This window comes from Paroedura picta, chromosome 3 (assembly GCF_049243985.1).
Source record: "Paroedura picta isolate Pp20150507F chromosome 3, Ppicta_v3.0, whole genome shotgun sequence".
Lineage (NCBI taxonomy): Eukaryota > Metazoa > Chordata > Lepidosauria > Squamata > Gekkonidae > Paroedura > Paroedura picta.
Window position 1 is genome coordinate 166,375,030 of NC_135371.1, and position 25,789 is coordinate 166,400,818.

The following is a 25,789-nucleotide window of genomic DNA, read 5'->3' on the forward strand; positions in this document are numbered from 1 at the left end:
CCCAAGTGCTTTCTTTGTTACTTCCAAAGAACAGTGGGAGGGGGGCGGAGTAAAAAGGGTGGTCCGGCCGACAGTGTGATGTCACTTCCAGGGACAAAAGGGCTGCCTCCCCATATCCTGCTGGTTGCCATGCTGAGTTAACATCAGAAAAGCCCCTGAAGTAAATATTAGACTGGAAAGGAATCAGGAAAGATTGCCAGCCTGTTCATATTGGTGGAGCGCAATGCCCTTCGTGGGGTATAGACAGCAAGGTGGTCCCTCCGAAAGAGGGGAGAGAGGAAGAGAGGAGGTGGGCGAGCAAGAGAGAGAGAAGGAAGGAAGGAAGGAAGGAAGGAAGGAAGGAAGGAAGGAAGGAAGGAAGGAAGGAAGGAAGGAAGGAAGGAAGGAAGAGAGAGAAAGAGACAGAGAGACAGAGACAGAGACAGAGAGAGACAAGAAAGAAAGAAAGAAAGAAAGAAAGAAAGAAAGAAAGAAAGAAAGAAAGAAAGAAAGAAAGAAAGAAAGAAAGAAAGAAAGAAAGAAAGAAAGAGGGAGGGAGGGAGGGAGGGAGGGAGGGAGGGAGGATTGTCATTTGATTTACTTTCCTCTGATGGTTTGTGTTGAGCCCAGGTGGTACAAAGAGAGCAGGGCTCCCCTTTGCACTGGCAACTGTTAGCAGCCCCACTCATGGCAAATGACCCATGGTCATCAGGAGAGCAGAGAATAAGTGTAGCAAAGTAGAGGCGAAGCCTTTCCCTATGCATCTGCCTTTCCCTATGCATCAACCGCTACGAGGCCTTGCATGGAACAAGAAACCAAATCCCATGCACATGGAGCAATTCTGGTGGGCACAGGTGTACCCTGAGCGCCCCCACGTGGCTGCTTGCCTTTCTGCAGCTACATCAGAGAGAGAGAGAGAGAGCGCAGAGGTGTAGATTGGAGAGGCTGCTCTCCCCCAGCTTCTCCACTATGAAATGTATGTTGGATATTCTCCAGGTCAGGCGGTGGCCAAACTGTGGTTCTCCAGATGTCCATGGACTACAATTCCCATGAGCCCCTGCCAGCCCTGTAGTCCATGGACACCTGGAGAGCCACTGTTTGGGTGTCCTAGGTGTTCTCCCAGAACTTGCTTGCTTGCTATTCACTAAGCATCTGAGATCTACATTTGACAAGCTCTCATGTTTGACTTCAGCATCAGGTCTTTCCTTTGGGTGTCTCCAGGAAGGCAGGAATAGATGGGGGCCAAGGGAGCCAGCCCTGGCTGGGTCACCATGTCGAGGAAATTTGGACTGGGTGGTGACCATCCTGAAAAAGTCGGGAACTGCTGCCTTAGCGTAGTAACTTTCCGTGAGATTTCCCACTCTGTTCTAGCTGCCAGGTGAGCCTTGGGATTCCAGTTCTCACAGTGTAAAGCAAGCCAGGTGCTCAGAGGACATCGAGATGAAAGAGCCGGTCTGCTGTAGACAATCTCCAGGTGAGAGCAGGTGAGAGCAGGAGCCCATGTCCAAAGAGGCAATCCGGGTCGTCCCCTTACGCATTGTGCCCTCTCATGGGGTCTTCACAAAAGCTGTGGCAATGTGCTTTTTCCCATTGCCATAGGTGGATTTGTCCCAGGTGTATGTTTGAACAGTCAGGTCATGACCTCCGAGTTTCAGATGGCACCTGGAGAAGACAAGGCTGATATTCAGTGGCATCTCTCACCAAACGTCCTCCAACCTCCCATCATAAGAGAGTGGGGTACCAATTGTTATTTATTCAGTTTCTTAAGGGGGTGGCAGGTTACCAGAGATGAGCGATTGTGAGTTCATTCATTCATTCATCTTAATTGTCGCTGTCCTTCCAGGCCATAGAATCATAGAATCATACAGTTGCAAGGGACCTCCTGGGTCATCTAGTCCAACCCCCTGCACTGTGCAGGACACTCACAACCCTATCGCTCATCCACTGTCACCTGCCTTCCCCTTGAACCTTCATAGACTCAGCCTCTCCGTCAGATGGCTATCCAGGCTCTGTTTAAAAATCTTCAAAGATGGAGAACCCACCACCTCCCGAGGAAGCCTGTTCCACTGAGAAACCACTCTAACCGTCAGGAACTTTTTCTGGATGTTTAGACAGAATTTCTTTTGAATTAATTTCATCCAATTCATTCTGGTCTGTCCCTCTGGGACAAGAGAGAACAACTCTGCCCCATCCTCTACATGGCAGCCTTTTAAATACTTGAAGATGGCTATCAGATCTCAGCCGTCTCCTCTCCAGGCTATTTGCGTTAATATCATATTTTGATGTGAACCTCCCTGAGCTATCAGGGAAAGGTGGCATATAAGTATAAAATAAATCAATAAACATATCACCCCGCCCCCCGGACACAGTATCGGCACTTTACTACTTACTCTTTTCCTGGCCTAGCGATGAAGCACAGGGAGTAGAGGGAAAATTCAAATTCGGGGCTGCTTCCGATGAAGGCTGATCCGAGTTCCTTGAAAAACCCTTCCCAGTTGAACTGCATCCCGAGCACGTCTGGATAGGAGGTCCACTGAAGAGTGAAAGAAAGATTTAGAAACGCTGAATAGGAATTCGTTAGGCAACCCTGCCATACCACAGACCAACAGTAGGTGGCAGACTAAAGCAGCACTTTGTAGGGGACTCGCAGAGATTGAACAGCAGGGGGTCAAAAGACTTCATTGGGGCAGCCAGATGTGCACCTGGGGCTCTTGGGGCTCTTTTTAAAAAATGGATGAAAATTTCCTCTATGGGTGTTGGGAGGCTGAGCCTCTTTTGCCCGGTAGGACCCCCCCATGCAGGCAAACTTCCGCTTTTATCAGCCCCATAGCTGGATTTCTTTTGTGAGAGGGGCAATTTTTCAATGGGGCACTAGCCTGCAGCTGTGTGGTCATCTGCTAGTCATTGGTCCCCACCTTGCTCAACACACCCCTTCCCCCTCCCCTGGGGCACAAGCTTCCTCTCTCCCCCACCCTCCAAAAGGGCATTCTGCCATGCCACCAATTCCCACCCAGCACCAGTGAAGCAGCTCCCTTGAGGATAGTGAAACTGAGGGGAGGGGGGTCAGTAGCCATGGCAGACACCTAATGCCCACTGCACTCAGGGGCTTCCTCCTGGCACCTGCACCAACACATTGTGCCCTAACCACCCCACTCTGCCACCTCCACAATCACAAGGCTAGTGGGTGAGTGCAGAAGGGGCAGGGCAAATTTGAGGAGGGACTCTGGCCTTGCATGCCCCTAACCCTAACCCTAACCCTAACCCTAACCCCAGTGGCTACAGGCCTAGCTTACATCGTTGGGTGGCATTTAAAATGAATTTAGGTAGATTGTAAGTGGGTGGGCAGAAGGGATTGTGTCGGTGCTTGGCTCTTGTGGCCCTTTCTGGCATGTCCAGGGATGATGATGATGATGATGATGATGATGATGATGATGATGATGAGGTGGAACAGCATTTGAAACTACAGTTGCCCACTCTGGGCTGGGAAATTCCTTGAGAATTGCAGTGTGGATATTGGGGGGGGGGGTTGAGAAGGGGAGGGACCTCTGTGGGCTACAAGGCCAAGATTCACCCCTCCAAAGCAGCCATTTCCTCCTCCTCCTCCTCCTCCTCCTCCTCATTATTATTATTATTATTATTATTATTATTATTATTATTATTATTATTATTATTATTATTATTATTATTATTATTTGATGCATTGCCCACCACTCTCTGATGGCTCTTGGCGGGTTACATATGTCTGAATAAAATCCCATTAAACCCCAGACATAAAATCACAATCCTAAATCAAAAACCAGAAGAAAGAAGATCAGAAGGAAGAAGATACGGTGGAAAAACAAAACCCTCTCAATTCTCAGTCCCACCCAAAAAACATCATAAAGGAGTGGGAGGGAGGAGGGTGCAGATGTCACGTGCAAACCGTCTCTCATGCCACTCTAACCTGGAAGGGGGGCCATACAGATCTCCCTGCCTATACTGGCCTCAGCCATAGACCTGGTAGAAGAGCTCTGCGGAACGCTGGAAGCTCCCACAGGGCCCGCAGCTCTTCCAGGAGCTCATTTCACCAGGTAGGGGCCAGGACCGAAAAGGCCCTGGCCCTGATCGAGGCCAGTCGGGCTTCCCTGGGGCTGGGAATAACCAGCAAATTAGTTCCTGCAGGGTGTAGGGCTAGCTAACAGTTATAATTCTGGGAGATTTTCAGCTAGGTCCCAACATTGGGCAGCATCTCTCCAGAACTGCTGGTGCATCTCTACAAAAAAGTACTCAATTTCCAAGACAGCACTGATCATCTCCTGAAGCAGAGATGGCTAAACTGTGGCTCATGCTGGCAGGGGCTCATGGGAGTTGTAGTTCGTGGACAATTTGAGAGCCACAGTTTGGTCACCCCTGAGTATTTGGAAGACCATCCATGTGCAACTTTGTACTCACTGGACCATCGTAGGTGTGGCTGAGATAGTTGAGCAGGCCCTGTTTCTCCTGCAGGTAGAAACTAATCCAGTTGTGGAATCCGGACACTTTGCCTTTATTGATTTCTCCTGAAAGGTAAAAAGTAGGTCCTGTTATAAGGCTGGGACAACAGATCCATGGAAGAATTTCTGCTTGGTGTAGCGATTAGGAGTGTGGACTTCTAATCTGGCATGCTGGGTTCGATTCTGCACTCCCCCACATGAAGCCAGCTGGGTGACCTTGGGCTCGCCACAGCACTGATAAAGCTGTCCTGACCGAGCAGTGATATCAGGGCTCTCTCAGCCTCACCCACCTCACAGGGTGTCTGTTGTGTGGAGAGCAAGGGGAAGGCAAATGTAAGCCGTTTTGAGACTCCTTCGGGTAGAGAAAAGTGGCATATAAGAACCAACTCTTCTTCTTCTTCTTCTTCTTCTTCTTCTTCTTCTTCTTCTTCTTCTTCTTCTTCTTCTTAACAACTGTGCCTTATTGAGTCTTCATGCAGGAGGAAAGCAGCCTTTCCTAGCATGAGCATCATCCAGTTGTCCACATTATTGGGGCAGAGGCTACTGTGGGCAAACGGAGAAACTTTTCTTCCCATCTCTGGATTTCCCTGATGAAATTGACAACCTGGAATAAATTTATCAGGGTCTGCAAGTACAGCCACAATTAAAATGAATGTATTACCTCGGTTGAATTTCTTGTTTCAAACCATTCCAATAGAGCTTAATGAGAAAACCTTATCAACTTGGCAAATGTGGATTAATAAATTTATCTGGAATAACAAAAGACCTCGAATTGCTTTTAAGGTATTGCAAGTTGAAAAAAAAAAAGTTCTGAGATGTGGATTATATACTGGATAAAAAAGGGAAATGAGCAAAGGGAAATGAAAAGTTGCCAACTGCAAGAAGAAAAAAGAAGAAGAAGAAGAAGAAGAAGAAGAAGAAGAAGAAGAAGAAGAAGAAGAAGAAGAAGAAGAAGAAGAAGAAGAGTTGGTTCTTATATGCCGCTTTTCCCTACCCGAAGGAGGCTCAAAACGGCTTACATTCGCCTTCCCTTTCCTCTCCCCACAACAGACATCCTGTGAGGTGAGTGAGGCTGAGAGAGCCCTGATATCACTGCTCGGTCAGAACAGCTTTATCAGTGCTGTGGCAAGCCCAAGGTCACAAGTAATTGGTTTGTCTATATTCATTGGGCGTCAATGTTTAAAGATGAAATTAAAGACTCTAAGCAAAGGTTAAGAGAACATGATTATTAAGAAAGATAATTATTAAGGAATATGATTACATTAAGAAATATGATTGTGCAAGGCAAGCCACACCTACTTAGAAGAATCTATAAACTTCCTATTAACTTATGAAACCGAAACTGAACAAGTTAAGAAGTGTATGATAAAGTGGATGCAGAACTGCGGAGAATCCATTCAGATGGAAGACTGGGAACATTTGTGGTGTAAAACAGTCAAATTAACAAAATGCCAGGCTTGGAGAGAAAATTGGTATAAAATAGATGGTACTTGACTCCAAAAGTGATATGTAAAATGTTTAACCAGACTGATGGTAAATGTTGGAAATGTAATGAAGCAACTGGCTCTTTCCTTCACATGTGGTGGAACTGTAAATTGGTTAAAAAAATAAAAATTGGACACAGGCGCATAACAAATTGCAAATGATGTTTAAATGTAAAATGTATGTGTCAACCAGAGTATATGTTTTTGAGTGTTCTTCCAACAGGCTTATCTAAATAATTTTTCCTTCGTGGGACAACAGTGGCAAGACTTAGCATTGCATCCAGATAGAAACAACAGCAGGAGCCACGGATGGCCTTTGGGGGCGAAAGGGTCAGGAGAAAGGCGGTGATGGCTAAACTCAGAGTTATTGTAAATCACAGGCCAGCCGGAAAAATTCCAAAGACATTGGGACGAATTCTTAATGTGTTTGTAAAAAACCAACTTGCATCTGTTTTCCCCCTCTGTATTTCTGATCTGTAATTAAAAACTCAAATGAAACATTATATTAAAAAGGAAGAAAATAACATGGGCAACATTGAGAGATTTCAGAGGAGAACGACGAGGATGATCTGGGGCCCAGGGACCAAGCCCTATGGGGACAGGCTGAGGGACTTGGGAATGTTCAGCTTGGAGAAGAGGAGGTGGAGAGGGGACAGGATGGCTCTCTTGAAGGATCTGGAGGAGGGCAGGAAAAGGTTCTTGTTGGCAGCAGAGGAGAGGACCTGCTTGAAACAATAGGTTTAAACGATGTGTAGAATGGTACCAGTTAGATATCGGGGAGGGGGGAATTCATATTCAGAGTATTTCAGCAGTGGAATCAACCCCTGGCCTCTGCAGGGGAAAGGATCAATGGCCCACTCAGTTCAGCAAGTGATGTGAAAGACCTCTGCCAATGTGCTTTGGCAGATGGATTTTCCGGTGCAGAACAGGATAATCTACTTCTAAAGTGCATCGAAAGTGCATTATCCAACGTGTGCAGAATGGGCCCTGGAGTGCAGCTGCCTGTCAGAGCAGACAACACTCAACCGGATGGACCACAGTTCTGATTCAGCACAACGGCAGCTTCAGGGGTGTAACCTTACCTAGGAAGACGTGCTCAAATCCGCTAGAGTCACCCTCCTCTTTTCTGGTGTAGAGGCTGAACCACATCTCCTTTAAGTCAGCCACAAAATCTGCCTCCGTGTCGTATCGATCTAGGGGAAGCGAGAAGAGCAGACAAAAAGCTATTTGCTGATCAAAAACAATCAACATACCTGTCAAGAGTACAAGAAATGTCATTAGAATGAGTTTTCTCCTGCTGACTAGATGAGGACTCTATAGGTTTACCCATCTGTTTTATCTAATATACGTTTCTAGGCGTTTATGAGAAATAGAGCTGGAATGGTGTAGCGGTTAAGAGCAGTAGACTCTGATCTGGAGGGGTGGGTTTGATTCCCCGCTCCTCCTCTACATGCAGCCAATGGGACAACCTTGGGCTAGTCACAGTCCTCTTAGAGTTGTCCCCGTTTTAATTAAGGTGACCAGATTGCCCCACTTTTGGAGGGACATCTGGGGGCACCTGGCAAATTGTACTTGTTGAAATTAAATATATATATATTACAATACTATTTTTGTGTTCTATGCATTCCATGAAACTTTTTGTTGCTCCATATAGACGAAATTTTTAATCAAGAACCCCCCTGGTCAATGGTGTCCTGCTTTACCAATGTTGAAACCTGGTCACCTTAGTTTTAATGCTTTTTTAAAAACTGGGGTTTTTTATTGGACGTCTGTAACCTGCCACGAGCCAGCTTGGGAGTGGCGGATAATAGAGCCTCAATCTTTATTTTACGGTCATTTAGACCAGAATTTCAGATGCACTACTATACAAAAGCAGTTTATAAAAAGGGAAGGTAATGCATAAAAAGGTTAAAAATGCATCAACCATAAAACTTAAAAACTTCTCAACCATAAAACTTCTCAGCGTTTAAGAACATTGAATACCATTGACAATTTTACAAAATGAGCCATGAAAGCAAAAAAACTATTAAAACTGTTAAAATATAAAACAAAAATAAGATTAAGGGACGTACCATAAAAGCTACTAACCAAAAACATAAGAAGTTCTGTGGACTTATCAGCCAGGTTATAATGGCTATACAGCAGTGACCCAATCTTTCCTATTTCTTAAAACTAGCCACACAAATTTTGCTACTTTGTTGGTTAAAAAATTATTTGAATCTGATAGCAATAGTTGCGGGCGATGCTTTGTGGTAGGTAATAAATTGAAGAACTAACTAACTAACTAAACAAACGAACAAACAAATAAATAAAGGGACTTTGACTTGCTGTTCCCTTCCATCCGAGTTGTGTGTCCCAATTTGTTCATTTGGCTTTCTTTTCAGTAATTGAAGCCTAGCTGCCGGTCCCTCTTGGAGGGTCTAGCAGAGATCAAACTGCACAAGCCTGTTGTGGGTGTGGCAACCTCACAAGTTTCCAGGCCAACTGCCAGCTCTGCCTCAGAATCTGTGCTGGTGACCTCACAATGGAGGGACTGTTGGTCATGCGGATTCCAGTGGGCAGCTGGGTTGGCCTGAAGTATCAGTCCAATGGCTCCTTTAAGAGCAACACAGATATTAGGAGGTCTTCTGGTCTACCTTGGTGCAGTGGTTAGGAGTGTGGACTTCTAATCTGGCGAGCCGGGTTTGATTCCCCGCTCCCCCACCTGCAGCCAGCTGGGGGACCTTGGGCTCCCCACAGCACTGATAAAACTGTTCTGACCGGGCAATGATATCAGGGCTCTCTCAGCCTCACCCACCCTACAGGGTGTCTGTTGTGGGGAGAGGAAAGGGAAGGCGACTGTAAGGTTTTTAAAGACTCTTTGGGTAGTGAAAAGCTGGGTATTAAAGCCAACGTGTATATACTTTTATTCTATATTTTCCTTGTTTGATTCGTCATGGTCCGTAACACTCTTTTATCCCTAGGTTTTATGCTCAAGACCTTTGGCCATACAAAAATTGAGCAATCGCACCTTTAAGACCAACAGATTTATTCAAGACCTGAGCTTTCGAATGTTGGTCTTAAAGGTGCTACTGGAATCAATTTTTGCAACTTCAGACCAACATGGCTCCCCACTGGAATCTATCTTTGGCCATACAGTATCTTAACAAAGCCCGCGGACTAAATAAAGCCGTAAGGGCTGTGTGGGAGGAGTTAGGGCGGGCTCTGTCCGGGATGAGGAAGGGTGCCGATCTGGACAGACCATTGGCCTGGCCAATTGGCCTGGCCGATTCCCACCCTACTGACAAGGAAGCAACTGCGAGCCGCGCAAAGCGCGGCTTGCAGTTGCTTCCTTGCCGGCGGCCTGACACGACGGAGGTGCAAAGTGCCTCCGACACGTCAAGCCGGCAGCCGCCCAGAAGACGCCGCGCTGGAGCCGCCCGCCGTCGCTGGAGCCCTCTCGACGGTATGCCACCTTTCCTCACCCAGCCCTCACCAGTCCCTCGATCTCCCCCCCCTGCTAGCGCCCATTGTATTTCGGATACAATGGGCTTTTTTACTAGTGAGTTTAATAATAAAGGAAATGGAAAAGGAGCCCTGTGTGTCATTATACCTCCTTGTAATGTCATCCCTATAGAACTGGGATGCTATAAAACACATTGAGGCATTTTAGGGTAGGGCTGGACCCTGCAAGAAGGGTGTTCCCTTGAGAGGTTAGAGTTCTGGCAACTCTCAAGTCAGCTATGCAGGACAGATGTTGACATTTATCTGAATTGTCATGACTTCTTGCAACAAATTGTATCAAAAAAGAATATTTTTTCTGCTACGCTTTTCACTGCCCAAAGAAGTCTCAAAGCAGCTTACAATTACCTTCCCTTCCTCTCCCCCTAACCGGCACCCTGTGGGGTAGGTGGGGCTGAGAGAGTTCTGACAGAACTGCTCTGTGAGAACAGCACTATCAGGACTGTGGTTGGCTCAAGGTCACCCAGCTGGCTGGATGTGGAGAAGCTGGGAATCAAACCCCGTTCCCCAGATTTGAAGCTATTGCTCTTAACCACTATATCATGCTGGCTTTCCCCCCAATTTTCTTTCTTTCTTACTCTACTCCTCTGGCCTATCGGTCTTGAGTCATGTTTATCAGACATAACTGGGAATATGAGGAAGAAACGGAAGGATTCGGACCAACCATACGGATGCTGCAAAGACCGTAAGTCACGGTCTTGTAAGTCTTGTAAGTCACCCGAACTCTCACGGCCTAAATTAAATCAAAATTTAATTAAAATTATTTTTTAAATTTAATAAACGAGTCTATTTTCTACTCTGGGATCTGCTATCAATTTACAAGCAAGGATATCTGCTGAGGATTGGGTCTACTCTTGTGTTGAAGGTATAATCTAGTTCTGCCTTGCCTTTTCAAACCAGGGATGTTCAAAATAACATGTCTCAGAGCAGACTTTCTCAACTTTTTTACACTTTTTACACATTCTTCCGGCTTTGAGAAACCCCAGAAGTGGCGCAAACATGCAGAATATGGTTGTGAAGCAGAGCTGTGGACCCAGGCCCCCTCCCCTAGGCCCCTCCCCAGGCTCCCTCCCCTCCCCACCCCCTCCAGGCCCATCACTGGCCATTTGGGTCGACATCACCATATATACATTTAACACATCTGTAAAACATATAAAAAATTAAATTAACTCGCACCCAGTTGAGAAACCTTTCCGGGGCCTTTAAGAGTTTCATGAAATACTGGTTGGGAAAGACCATCTTAGAATTTCAACAGCCCCTTAACCAACACCTCGACTGCAATGTTCTTTCGGTGTGCCCATCATGCAGTCTTCCAGAACCGCAGAAGGTCATGGATTTAATATTGCGAGTTTAATAGCTTGCCTGTACTTATTCGTCTCCTCCTGCCTCCAAGAATTCCCTGGGCAGCTCGCGGTCCCCGCTCCCCCATTGGGCTGGGCTTTTTTGGAGGGCTGGAATTCAGAGGAACTGAAACACACAGTGTCAAGCTCTAACTAGGCTTGTGCACTTCAGTGTGCTTCAGCCTCTTCGGGCTTGACTGGCCACCGAAACGGCCAAAGTGCGCCAAAGCACGCAAGCCTAGCTCCATCGCAAATCTCACCTGGTGATCCTGGGTGAGACATCTCCTCTCCTCTTAACCTACTTTGCAGGAGTGTTGGGCAGATTAAATGGGGAAGGGAGAAACGTGTCTTCCACCCAGCACTCCTTGGTGGAAGGAGATGTCCACAATTACCTGGAGGTCATCTGCCATAGGTGGACGCATGGGAATCCTTCCAATGGAACAATGCATTTCCCCAATGGGATAGACCAGGGCTAGTCGAACTGCGGCCCTCCAGATGGCAGGGGCTCATGGGAATTGTAGTTTGACTACCCCTGGGATAGACCTTCCTGTCAGTGACTTACTCTTGTCATGAAGGAATCTGTAAAGCTCTTTCGTGACCTCCGTCTTCATGATCTCCTCCAGGAAATGATCCTGTTCCTCCAGCTGCTCAGCGCTGAAGTCTTCCCCACTTCCGGTCTTCTTTTGGTAGTTATCGAGCAGCTTAATGAAACTGGCATAGGTGGGCTTGGAAAACAGCTTCTCTTCCTTGACGGACAAAAACAGCCTGTAGAAGAAAGCCAGTTCCTTACAAGAGGGGAATGCCAAATCTACATCCTTCTACATGCGAATCACAGGCTCTGAGACGCGGCTAGGAGTGCCAACAAGCCTTGAGAAGAATGTCCTGTCTCTTGAATAGATTACCAGCCAGCCTTGAATTAGAAAAGTTTGTTCTATACCCTGCTTTTCACTATCCAGCAGAGACTCAAAGTGGCTTACAATTGCCTTCCCTTCCTCTCCCTCCGACAGGCATTCTGTAAGGGAGGTGGGGCTGAGAGCTCTGACAGAACTGCTCGGCAAGAACAGCTCCAATAGAACTGTGACTAGGCCAAGGTCACCCAGCTGGCTGCATGTAAAGAACAGGGGAATCAAACCTAGTTCTCCACCCCAGGCTTCTCCCCTTCCCACCTCTCATCATTGGCCATTTGGGGAAGGGAGGGTGGGTCCACATGACCGTATATGGTCATATCGACTGATAAATATTCAATTAATTTTTAAATATTATTTAAAATATTATTTAAATATTATTTAAAATATTATTTAAAAATTAATATATACATTAATTAATTAACTTTCAGGAAAGCCTTCCAGGGCCATCAACCCCTCCCTCCCCTCCCTATGCACCCCCTATCCTATGCACCCCCTTCAAATTAAGAAACTGAAACGCTTGGTTTTGCTCCTCCGCATATTTTTATTATCCATATATGCAAAGCCAAGAACATCAATGGGATTTTCCATTCCAGTTTTGGGGGAAGAATATTGAATAGATGCCCCCATCCCCTATTGGTTCAGACATCACCGCCTCCTTGTCCTCCCTCACTAAGCAGAGTCCAAACCCTTTGAATCCTATCTCTTCCGCACTCACCTTTCTGAGCACTGATCTTCCTGCTTCATCTGGGATGCCAAGACCTGCTTGTTAAGGGTGATGTCGGACTCCTCGGCTTTGTTGCTGTCCCTCTGGTAAAGTCTCTCGGAGACTTCTTGCAGCTCCTCCTGACTGATGGCGTCATCACTCCGGGAGAATCCCTCTGTGGGAGAGGTCACAGACTTACCACAAACACAGGAGAGGGACATGCCTTTAATGGGCCCTACATGCTGTGTTTTTTCTGGCCCTCTGTAGCATTTTCACAACACTTGCAGAGGTGGTTGGCCGTAGCCTACCTCAGCATAGCAACTCTAAGCCTCCAAGGTGGTCTCCCATCCAAATATTAACCAGGGCCAACCCTACTTAGCTTCTAAGATCTGCTGAGATCAAGCTAGCCTGGGCTATCCAGGCCAGGGCTCTGTGGTCTGTTCTCCCACCCCTGCATTTGTTACCAGTGGAATTCTGAATCAAATTTAAGGTCTTTGGTTAGAACCTAGGCTTTCTCAACCAGGGTTTCATGAACCCCTGGGTTTCTTGATGGCCCTGGACGGGTTTCCCGAAAGGGCGGGAGTTCATTAATTCTGAGAAAGGCTGATCTATATGGCTGAAGCTAAGCTGTGGCAGCCATTTTATGTCTGGCTCCACCTCCTGCAGCAGCCATTTTGTGGCAGCCATCTTGTTACTATGCCCACTGTGCCCTGCCAGAACTCCAAGTGTTTGCATGGGCCCTGTGTTAAGATATCAAGGCTTCTTCCTAGCACGATCAAAAGGCCTGTCTGCATCCAGAATTTTCTGAAATTTGATGGCCCTCCTAAAAGGCATTCAGGCATGTAAAAATACCTATTGATGTATTGTTTCCATTTACGTGTCAGGCATTTTATCTGGAAGGTGCTGCAAATACTCACTCTGAGACACTGGTTCTTTTGCTTGGCTATCTGTAGTGAAAAGAAAAGATAGAAGATATTAATACCTATTAAATGTGTATTTCTTATCATGAGAAATGTAACTGACTTTTCTTCTTCAGTTTTGCTATGCTACCTATTTGTTAAAATTAGTAGCGGGTATGTAGAAGAGCGAAAAACATGCAATACTGAGTAGATCACAAACTAATAATGCGGCTGCAAAACCGATTAGTAATGGAATTTGAAATGTAAAATGATGAATATACATGTACCATATCAGAAGTAAATATGATTATACGTTACAGACAAAGGCCCAAAACCCTTTCAGTGTACTGAAGGGGGCATTGGGAAGAAATGTTTTCTGACTTTTGTACTGTATTTTATACTCTTTTTAAATACTCTTTTATACTCAATTTCTCTGGAGGGGCTCAGGGCCAAGCCAAGTCCATAAGACCCAACAATTATTAATATTACTGATGATATGGAAACACATCTACTGGCGTGCTCTGTGAAACGGAAATGACTACGGATGTGATGTCCATTTGTCACACCCCAAAGAGCACACCAGTAGATGGACAGGAAGATGGACAGCAGCAGCTGGCCAGGCCTGGAGCTCAGCCCCACTCACTGTGCCGCCGCTACCTCCACCACCCATTTTCCGAGGCCAGCCCCACCATCAGGAGTGTGGGACCGGCTTCAGAAGATGGATGGTGAAGACAGTGGTGGTGGCGGCGGCGGCAGCACAGTGAGTGGGGCTCAGCACCAGGCCTTGCCAGCTGCCACTATGCCCATTCCTCCTGTGGCTGTGGAAGACGAGTGATGGAAGCAGTGCCTGGCTAGGTCCAGCATTGGGCCCCACTTGCTGCACTGCCAGGAACAGAAGACAAACAGTGGCAGTGCAGTGAGTCAAGCTCAGCACCAGCCTTGCCCAGCCAACGCCTCTACTGCACATCTTCAGTGTCCGGACCCACGCTCCTGCAGCAATCTGATTCCCGGAAATTTATTTATCTATTTATTTTTATTATAATTATTGCCACTACCATTTGGGAGCAGCACTCACCCTGTCCACAGTGTTCATGGAAGTCATCGCAGCAGTTCTGATACCCCTCACATTTATCGTTACAATGACAGACATCTTGGCGGTTGTATTTTTCGTTGCATCGCCCTTCGCAGGAATCCGGCGCGGTATACAAAGCTGAAGGGAAGGGGGAGTGTGTGAGAATCCCTGAATTAAACAGTGGCAGCCAATCACAGACGGAAATGGGAAAGTGGGTCCCGCCAATTAAAGGGATAGCTACTATACTTGGCAAACCCTGGTAGCAAATTCTAGCCACTTCTTCTCTTCTTGGTGATGTGCCAGCCACATTGCTTCAAGCACAATCTCATCTTCTGGCTTCCTCAACATTCAGCTTATTCACTTCCTCCCCATGTCAATCAAAATGCAACGGTACCTGAAGGGTAGCAACAAAGGGGTATTCCGGTCATTTCCAACCTTTCAACCCTGGAGGAGTGGCTGAAATAATGTTTCAGACTTTGAGGAGGACCAGAAGTGATGTCAGCTGGCCACACCTCCCCACCATGCCCCGCCCACTGGTAGTGACATCACCAACCATGTTGACAGGCAGAATTGAAGAGGACTGGGCGGGGAGGGGGAGAGACAGGAGGTGGTTTAAGGTGGGATGCATGCAGGCTCCACCCCCTCCTAGGCACAGAGACCATGAGAGAACTCACACTTGGGAGGACGAAGGGAGAGCAATGGAAGCAGCTACCTTGTGACCAAGTCCATTAAGGCAGGAGGGGAAAGACCACAGACCCCCTCCAGAGCTCACACAGGCCCCCAGGCTCCACAGACCCCTGGCTGGGAGCACATGATACAGTCAAGTCAAGACAAAGGGAATAAGAAGAGAAAGGAGTCTCAAAACGGCTTACAGTCGCCTTCCCTTTCCTCTCCCCACAACAGACACCATGTGAGGGAGGTGAGGCTGAGAGAGCCCTGAGATTACTGAAGAAGAAGAAGAGTTGGTTCTTATATGCCGCTTTTCTCTACCAGAAGGAGTCTCAAAGCGGCTTACAGTCGCCTTCCCTTTCCTCTCCCCACAACAGGCACTCTGTAAGGGAGGTGAGGCTGCAGTACCCCGGAATGGTGACATATGAATTTCCTAAATTAAGTGCATTAAAACAAAAGCTCCAAACTAACACTGAAATATCATCACACAGAATGCAAATAAAGGTGATGTGACCATCACACAATACAGTGCAACAGAAAACCACAGCAGTCCTGCCTGAATGATGTGCCAGCTAATGAACTTATGCCTGATACTTCCCCCAACCCCAATTTCTTTCTTTCTTTCTTTCTTTCTTTCTTTCTTTCTTTCTTTCTTTCTTTCTTTCTTTCTTTCTTTCTTCCTTCCTTCCTTCCTTCCTTCCCTCCCTCCCTCCCTCCCTCCCTCCTTCCTTCCCTCCCTCCCTCCCTCCCTCCCTCCCTCCCTCCTTCCTTCCTTCCTTCCTTCCTTCCTTCCTTCCTTCCTTCCTTCCTTTCTTTCTTTCTTTCTTTCTTTCCTTCCTTCCTTCCTCTTTCTTTCTTTCTTTCTTTCTTTCTTTCTTTCTTTCTTCCTTCCTTCCTTCCTTCCTTCCTTCCTTCCTTCCTCCCTCTTTCTTTCTTTCTTTCTTTCTTTCTTTCTTTCTTTCTTTCTTCCTTCCTTCCTTCCTTCCTTCCTTCCTTCCTTCCTTCCTCTTTCCTCTTTCTTTCTTTCTTTCTTTCTTTCTTTCTTTCTTTCTTTCTTTCTTTCTTTCTTTCTTTCTTTCTTCCTTCCTTCCTTCCTTCCTTCCTTCCTTCCTTCCTTCCTTCCTTCCTTCCTTCCTTCCTTCCTTCCTCTTTCTTTCTTTCTTTCTTTCTTTCTTTCTTTCTTTCTTTCTTTCTTTCTTTCTTTCTTTCTTTCTTTCTTTCTTTCTTTCTTTCTAGCAGTGGGAGTCAATGGAGCTCTTTCCTCCAATTAAAAAACAGGTTCCCCCACATCACATTCATTAGCTCATCCCAAGTCGTTATCTCCAGCGAGCCTGCTGTTAACCATTTCAACAAATTTCACCATCAGTGCAGAAATCAGCCTCAAGGCCTATGCACCAAAGCCAATGCAATTAAATAAATATCTTCACTTGGCACCTAAAGTGTAGGCATCGGATGAGTTTCTCAAAACGAGGCTGTTTCACAGTCTTGGTGCCACCACTGAAAAGGCCCTGCCCAGGGAAATCTGAATATTTAAGGCAGGTTGATATAGAAAGTGATGTAGATGTAAATATGTATTTCATTATCACATTATTTTTAATTAAGGACATATATTATAATTACGAATGGCCAACAAAAGGTGTCATTGTGAAAATCAAATTGTAATTTGATTTCTAATAATATCTTTTGTGCATGTGGTATCAGAAAACTAAAGAACCTGATTTGTAGATGGTCAGAGGTCTTTTCTAAATGTTTTATTTTTGTCACTGTATGTTTTTGTTTGTTGGGGGAGGTTATTGTGGTGGTGTCGGTGGTAGTGTTTCATAGGTCCTGTGTCTTTTTTGTTGTGGTAGTGTACAAGTTTCAATATTAATAATAAAAAAATAGAAAATGACATCTCTGGGCTTTAAAAGTTAAAGCTAGTGCTTTGAATTATGTACCAAACCAACCCAGAACAACTTCAAAGGTCAAGGTTTATTTGACCAGCGGGCCACCTGGTCTGGGAGCATTGGCATGCAAGTCCCGAATTTTTTTTTTTTTAATACCGTCGTTCAGACCAAGTTATAAGAACAACTTCTAAAATGAACTGGAACATGAGTGAACTTGGACACTTGACTCATTTATTGGCTTTTATATTGCCATGGCAATTCTCATAAAAGCCAGGGACCCAGAGGTTGAGCAAACAAAAGAATTAATACAAAATGTGACTATTACACAGCACACCCAAAGCACACTGTGGAATAATAAATAGTTGTGTTTTGTTTTATTTGCTTGTTTGTTCGTTTGCTGAACCTTCGGGTTCCTGGCTTGATTTTGGAGCTCCCCCCCCCCCCCCGCTTTTTTTTTATTTTCTCTAATTCTAACAAAAGTTCAGGTCTGTCCATTTTAGGATTGCCAACCTCCAGGTGGCTGATGTCCTTGGAATGAAATAAACTAAAAGTAAACTCAAGAAAGGACATTGTTTAAAAACATTCTTTATTATTGTTTAATTGTTTAATGCTATAAGGATAGGTCTTTTCTTCTTGGTTTGACTTATCTGAGACCGTCCTGTGTTTTTCTTATTGTAACCTCCAGGTGGGGCCTTGAGATCTCCCACCCTTATGAATGATCTCCAGATGACAGAGATACCTTGCCCTGGAGAAACCGGCAGCTTTGGAGGAGGGACCCTATGGCACCATATGAACTGAGTTCCCACCCCTAATGAAACCCTTCCCTCCCCAGGTTCAATCTCCCACCTTCCAGTCCAGACCCTGGGTCTCCAACATGTTGTTCATTTGCACTGGTCTCCTTTGGCCCTACCATGTGCCAAGACATCCCTTTGGATCTGGACAGCAATATCAGAAGCACCGAAATCTCATTTCAAACTACTGCATAGACCCATCTAATAGCACACTAACAGAACACAAGATAAAGTTCTTTCTTTTTATGGCTTTTTGGCTCACGTGATAACAGCCAAGCCCTCTACGCAGCTCCACAGCTCAATGCCTTCTTTGTGTTGGCTTACAATGTTCACCTTTCTGTCTAAGGCAGATGTTTAGAGAAGAAGGAACTGTTTTTTTATACCCTGTTTTTCATTACCCGAAGGAATCCTAAAGCCATTTAGAAACATCTTCCCCTTCCTCTCCCCACAACAGACAACCTGTAAAGTAGGTGAGACCGGGAGAGTTCTGAGAGAAACGGCTCTGTGAGAATGGCTCTATCAGGACTGTGACTAGCCCACAGTCACCCAGCTGGCTGCATGTGGAGGAGCGGGAAATTAAACCTGACTCTCCAGATTAGAGTCCCCTGCTTTGAACCACTGCACCAAGGTGGTTTAAAGGGGTTTGCAGGCCACCTTTGGGCCCAATGTTTACCATTTTGACATTTATACCCTATTTATTCCTGCATAAGATTCATAATTTATTTAGGTGTTCTTTGGGAAATTCAGTAGCCCTTTAAAGACTAACAACATTTGTGGCAGGGTTTGGGCTCTCATGAGGGACTCCTCACTTCTTCAGATAGCTCGCAAAAGTTTCTCCCCTGCTTCAGGTTTTGTTTATTTTTACAGTGCTACTGGAGTTTTCTTCTTTTCTAATGCTAATGATGGATTAATGCAGCTACCCGTCTTGATTCAGGGAAAGTCGATGTTTCTCCTGCTAAGGCATACCTGGGAAACCTTGATCCTGAAACATCTCTTTCTTACAGGCATGTGTCTGCAGAGGGCAACACATTAATTGTTGTTGTTGTTGGGTGCAAAGTCGTGTCTGACCCACCACGACCCCATGGACAATGATCCTCCAGGCCTTCCTGTCCTCTACCATTCCCTGGAGTCCATTTAAGCTCGCACTGACTGCTTCAGTGACTCCATCCAGCCACCTCATTCTCTGTCGTCCCCTTCTTCTTTTGCTCTCAATAGCTCCCAACATTAGGCTCTTCTCCAGGGAGTCCTTCCTTCTCATGAGGTGGCCAAAATAATTGAGTTCCCACTCAATGGACAGTTCCAAAAGGCAAAACATATTAATAGAATCATAGAGTTGGAAGGGAACTCCTGGGTCATCTAGCCCAACCCCCTCAATAGGAAATAAATAGGAAAACTGCAGGATTGGCAACATTGTAAACCAGTGGCATCAGCCCTGAGCAAGGGGTCACTCAGAAATGTTTGCCCACTTGACAACTCGAATATAGACTTGGGCCTGGAGATCTCCTGGAATTAATGCTGACCTGCAAGTGCCAGGCATCAGTTCGCCTGGAGGACATGGCTACTTTGAAGGGGTGACACCATGGCAACACAAACCACTGATGTCTCTCCCTGCTCCAAACTCCAGCCCCCCCCCCGGCTCCATCCCCAAAGTCTCCAGGAATTTCCCTACCCAGAATTGGCAACCTTGTGTGTGTTCCTCACCTCACCTCACACACTGCCCCCTCAGATGCTTTGCTCAGCTCCCATGTTCAGCTCAAGGGTAGAATCATAGAAGCACAAATGGGTGTTATCAAGTAATGCCCAAGAACCAATCCCCCCCCCCCCGCCCCAGTTAACGGAAGACGCCAAATTCTAGTTCCTCACAGGACTAGTTCCTTACAGCAGGGGTAGTCAACCTGTGGTCCTCCAGATGTTCATGGACTACAATTCCCACGAGCCCCTGCCAGCAAATGCTGGCAGGAGCTCGTGGGAATTGTAGTCCATGAACATCTGGAGGACCACAGGTTGACTACCCCTGCCTTACAGGACCTTCCATTCTAGCGCCCCAAGCCCTGCCAAGGTCAAATCATTAAGCAGTTTCCTGCCGGTCCCCAAAGCTCACCCAGCTCTCTTGAAAACTTACAGTTGGAGGCCAGGCTGCAGGCAGCTCCGAGCAGAAGAAGAAATACCCAGGCCTTCATTATTCCGAGAAGTCTCTAAGGCAAAAACACAGGAGCAGAGCTGAGACGGCTTTCGCTGCTGCAAGATTATGTACCGGGGCGGGTTTGAGTAGAGCAAGGTGAGGTGGAGCCTCGGAGGAAGAGAGAGAGAGAGAGAGAGAGAGCATGGCATCACAGCCGGGTGGGGATAGACATGTGCTCGCGTGTCAGCCAAGGATGCTCTGGCTGTAGTTACCACACGGCATGGCATTGCGATAGGAATCTAAGGGAAGCATGGGGCAGGAAATTCTCGTTTGCAGCTCTGGGTGGAATTGGACAGACGGCATTTGGCTAATAGGACTGCTTGCGGTTTCTGGTTGACAGCTCCAGGTTGGGAAATTCCAGGAGGTTTTGCAGGTGGAGCCTGGGGGGAGGTGGGGTTGGGGGAAGAGGAGTTTCCTGGAGTATAATGCTGTAGATGTAGAGCAGCTGTTCCCAAACTTTTGGGAGCCATGATCGTTTTAGGTGCTCTTCTCGGGCTCCGGGGCCCCTGTCGAACAAGGACACCACACTGCATAAACAGACGGAAGATAAATTATTATTGAACCCCAAGAAAACCTGGATGTTCCAATGTACTGGAATTTTTTAAAAAAACATACTATTTATTTATTTTATTTATCATTGTATTTTTTATACCGCCGCTCACAGAAAACTGGCTTGCAGTACCAATTAAAAATATCCCGTTAAAACAATTTGAGCACATGTAAATACAGAATGGCAGTATACTAAGTATCTTAAGAGATCTATTTCCCATACGATGAGATCAAAGTTTAAAACATTTGACCAAGAGAAACGTTCGTTGCTCTCCCCCCCCCCCCCGAATGCATTAATTCAAGCACACCCCAAGGCATGGATGACATTCCCTTGCTTTAGGATGCTTAGGGCTGATCCTGCGTTGAGCAGGGGGTTGGACTAGATGGCCTGTCTGGCCCCTCCCAACTCTATGATTCTATGATTCTATGATTCTACATGAAAATTGGGCAGCTTGTGAGGGGTTTGTGTCGGTGCTTGACTTGTGGCCTTTTTTGGCATGCCCAGGGAAACGCCAATCACCACTTTGGGATTGGGAAGCGAATTTCTGCCAGGCCAGACTGGCCAGGGATTCTGGTTTTGGGGAGGGGGGGCATCATCTGGGCATGGAGCTGGGGCCACTGTGGGTGGGCAGGCAGTTGTGAATTTCTGGCCTGCAGGGGGTTGGACTAGATGACCCTGGAGGCCCCTTCCAAATCTATGATTCTATGAGTTCGTTTTCTTTCCCTTGATGAAGGTCGAACCTTCTAGCAATTAATGACATGTGTGACAAAAGAAGAACCTCGGTGCTAAATACAAAAGAGAGTCAAGGCAGCGTTCAAGACTAACTAGCTAAGCTAGGATAGATTCAATGAGTAGCCGTGTTGGTCTGAAGTAGCACAATAAGATCAGAGTCCAGTAGCACCTTTAAGACCAACACAGATTTATTCCAGGCATGACCTTGCACTCGAAAGCTCACACCTTGAATAAATCTTTGTTGTTCTTAAAGGTGCTACTGGACTCTGATCTTATTTAGCTAAGCTAGGATGGGTGGAGAGGCAGGGAAGCCCATCTTGTTCTCATGTGGGGAAGATGGAAAAGACAGAGGGGAACAGTATCAACCAGAAGGAAGGGAAATATCTTGGAATAGCAGTCTCCAAGGGAGAACACCAGAGCAATAGAAAGGAAGGAAGGATACCCAGGGTTGTCCTGACCTCTCTCTCTCTCTCCAGGCACTCTCTGAAATCTGAGGCTGAGAAGTCCTTCCCTTCCACGGAAACATTAACCACTGAGTCATAAATTAAAAAGTCATGGGTTCAAATCTCCCTACTGCCATGAATTCACTTCCTTGATGTGTATCAGGCTTTCTCAACCTGGGTTCCCAACCCCAATTCTGCACAACTGTGTCACTTTTGGGATTCCTTGAAGCCTGGAGAATGTTTCTGGAGTTTCTCAACAGTAAGAAAGTTGAGAAAGGCTGCCCTGTACAGATGTAGCAGAATGGCTTTAAAAGGTAAAGGTATCCCCTGTGCAAGCACTGAGTCATGTCTGACCCTTGGGGTGATGCCCTTTAGCGTTTTCATGGCAGACTCAATACAGGGTGGTTTGCCAGTGCCTTCCCCAGTCATTACCGTTTACCCCCCAGCAAGCTGGGTACTCATTTTGCCGACCTCGGAAGGATGGAAGGCTGAGTCAACCTTGAGCTGGCTGCTGGGATTGAACTCCCAGCCTCATGGGCAGAGCTTTCAGACGGCTGCCTTACCACTCTGCGCCACAAGAATGGCTTTACCGGTCCATAAATTAGAGCAGGGGTAGTCAACCTGTGGTCCTCCAGATGCCCATGGACTACAATTTGCTGGCAGGGGCTCATGGGAATTGTAGCCCATGGACATCTGGAGGACCACAGCTTGACTACCCCTGAATTAGAGGACATTCCCCCGCCCCCAAATGAATTGCTCTGCTGCTTTGTAGCGCTGTCCGGAAGCTGGGGATGAAAACTGGTTCTTTCCCTTTCCTTCTGGGCTTCCCTAGGGTGCCCACCCCTTCAGGGTTCATAAATCCACTCCTCTCACTTAGTGCAGACCGAGGATCGACCCCAAATGTGAATCTTAGGTCAGCGTTTCTGAGTAGCGAGGCAGGCTGTTTAGTTCAACAGATTTACTACTATCAAGGGCAGCTTGCGGTAATTACAAGACAGAGCTAGGCACAGCTAAGCCACATGAAAGGAAGGGGAAAGAAAGGTTCCTGGCCAAATAACTTCCAGTCCTTGAACATCTGGTCCAGCCTCCGAGGGAGATTGGCAGGAGGTTGCAGAGCGCCCCCTGCCAGGGCTGCACCTCCGAGCGGTAGGGATGTCAGTCTGGGATGTCTGCCCGCCTCTCACTTTTCAGCTGGCTGGTGGAAGGAATTTGCCAGGAGCAGGAAGGTGGCCAGGCTAGGTCACCAGATATGTGGTGATGTCACTTCCAGTCGATGCCGGAAGTCATCGTGTTGGCAATGTCATGGCGGCACTCTGGTGTTTGGGCAAAACCTCTATGGTAGAAGCCATTTTTACCATAGAGTGTTTGCCCAAAGACCAGAGCTACACCACTATGACACAATGTTTTTGACCGGCTTTCCCTCCCAGAGGCCCAAGGAAATACACTTGCTCCTGTGAAAACCTCACAACACCCCTGAAAACAACCAGTGTCATGTAGTGGTTAAGAGGATCAGACTAGGACATTGGTTCAAATCCCCATTCGCACTGTCGAAGCTTTCTGAGTTAACTTGGACCGGCCAACAAACTCTCAGCCAAACCTACCTCACAGGGTTGTTGTGAGGAGAATATGGAGGAGGATGAAGCCACTTGAAGATGCCCTGGTAACATTTGGGGGGGGGGGGTTAGCATGGTGCAATGTTTCAAGAGCTAGTCTAGGATGTGGAAGACCCAGGTTCGAATCCCCACTTGTGCCACGGAAGTTGGCTGGATAATCTTGGGCCAGCCACACCCTCTCAGCCTACCCTATCTCACAGGATCATTAATCAGGCCCCTGGAGGCAATAATTTGAAACTCATATGGAAATTGCTATCCTAACTATGCTATATACATCTCTCCTCCAGTGCCCCCTGCAGGACATCCTTTATATTCTGCTCAGTTATGCATGCTGCAGAGCTGGCATATCCCAACAGCCAGCTCTAGGAAATAGCAGGACATCTTCCGTGTGGCTCCTGAGAATCATAGAATCATAGAATCATAGAGTTGGAAGGGGCCATACAGGCCATCTAGTCCAACCCCCTGCTCTATGCAGGATCAGCCCTAAGCATCCTAAAGCATCCAAGAAAAGTGTGTATCCAACCTTTGCTTGAAGACTGCCTGTGAGGGGGAGCTCACCACCTCCTTAGGCAGCCTATTCCACTGCTGAACTACTCTGACTGTGAAAAACCTTTTCCTGATATCTAGCCTATATCGTTGTACTTGAAGTTTAAACCCATTACTGCGTGTCCTCTCCTCTGCAGCCAGCAGAAACAGCGTCCTGCCCTCCTCCAAGTGACAACCTTTCAAATACTTAAAGAGGGCTATCATGTCTCCTCTCAACCTCCTTTTCTCCAGGCTGAACATTCCCAAGTCCCTCAACCTATCTTCATAGGGCTTGGTCCCTTGGCCCCAGATCATCTTCGTCGAAGGGTTGGGTTGAATAAATAAATAAACTAACTAACAGGATTAGGCCTGGAATCGGTCACTGTTCTCAAGTCACTCAGTGAGGCTCCAAGGAATAATGCAGATTTGAACCCTGGCCCGCCCAGCTCCGCTCTCTAACCATGATGCCACACCAGGTAGGAGAGATAACACTGCTAGAGGAAGGGAGGCGCTGTGGCTCAGCGGAAAAGGCTCTGCTTGGCATGCAGGAGGTCCCAGGTTCAATCCCCGGCATCTTCGATTAAAAAAACCAGACTGTCGGTGGTGGGAGAAACCTCTGCCAGAAACTCTGAAGAGCAGCTGCCTGTCTGAGTAGACAATACTGCCCTTGATGGAACGGTGGTCAGTACAAGGCAGCTTCATGCGTGTTCGTGTGAGAACTACCTTTGGACCATGATATTCATGGTGGGTTAGAGCGATGAACACCAAAAAAAAAATAGAATGACTCCATTCTCCATTGTGAAGCAGTCCCACGAAGCAAAGAGACTGCTGTCAGCAAGGAACTAATGACTCAGGCAGTGAACAAACCCATCCTTAAAAGCCAACTGAGAAATGTCCCTGGTTGTTCAAGGTCGCGACTAATGTGCTCATTCTTACAGCCGTGCTGCCGGAAGTTCAGGACATGCGCTGGTGATGAGCAAGGCTGAGGCATCCAAGAACATCATTACATAAAACTTCAGCTGGGAATGTGGATTTGAGTACCACACCACTCACAGCCCTACAGGGCCATTTTGAGGGTGGTTGAATCAGCTGCTGGTCATAGCGTTGCCACCTCTGGGTCGGGAAGACCCTGGAGACAACCTGGGAAGGGTGGAGTTTGGGGGTGGGAGGGTGTCAAGAAGCCCAGACCTGAATTCCATGGGTCCCAAGGCCAGTGAGACCTAGCTTGTTGTTGTGTTTAAGCGAGGCAGCCTCTAATCTGGAGAACTGGGTGATTTCTAATCTTGATTCCCCACTCCTCCTCCACATGTAGCTGGGGGACCTTGTGGCAGTCATAGTTCTCTCAGCGGGGAGTGGAAGAGAAGAAGGTTGAAAGCCATTTGGGGACATCTAAGGCCTGCTGGGTGACCTTGGGCCAGTCACATTCTCTCAGAGCTCTCTAAGTATTTTGTTTATTCGGTCTGTTCTGGAGGCAAGCAGAGAGGAAGTGTGCTCAAAAGAACAGGAAGTCGCCAATGAGCCAATCAGGATGCTGGAGGGGCTAATTGGAGACATTATTCAGTTGTGCACAATCGACCTTGCATGTTCCAACAACCTGTACAATTGATCAGGCGTTTCTTCCCCTGGCGCTAACACATCCTTCAAGAGTTGGCAAAAAGAAGCAACAATACTTGAGTCATGGCGTGATCTGAGCAAACCTGAAGGGTGAGCCCGTCCCACAAGGCCTGGTGACATTCAGCCAGCATCTCCGACTTTTGGACCAAGATCAAAATGCGCCTTTCCAATTACACCCCGGAAAGTTCACATTTCTTGATGTCATTAATTACAGCCGAGTCACTCTTTGGGTCGCTAATTCACCCATCCCTGAGACATCGTGAAATGTTGTTATTTTTCTTTATTATTTATCGTATGGGGTGTGTGTCGCGTAGCCAGAAGATCCAAGGCTTGTCTGACAGCTGGGGAAGGGACGTTTGGAGGCGGTTTGCCCTTTCCTGCCTCCATGTCATGACCTCCAGAGTTCTTGGAGGAACCCCACCCAAA

The 25,789-nt window shown here is 46.9% G+C and overlaps 1 protein-coding gene across 1 annotated transcript; it reads right to left on the reverse strand.

Moving 5' to 3' along the window:
* Nucleotides 1-579: 579 nt before the first annotated feature.
* On the reverse strand, nucleotides 580-22,898 carry ENDOU (endonuclease, poly(U) specific). The gene is given in 10 exon segments (XM_077324275.1): nucleotides 580-1,641; nucleotides 2,370-2,512; nucleotides 4,411-4,517; nucleotides 7,018-7,128; nucleotides 11,339-11,541; nucleotides 12,400-12,562; nucleotides 13,305-13,334; nucleotides 14,362-14,496; nucleotides 19,827-19,942; nucleotides 22,876-22,898. Coding segments are annotated over 10 exon segments (1,146 nt in total). The 3' UTR covers nucleotides 580-1,526.
* Between the last annotated feature and the right edge of the window lie 2,891 nt (nucleotides 22,899-25,789).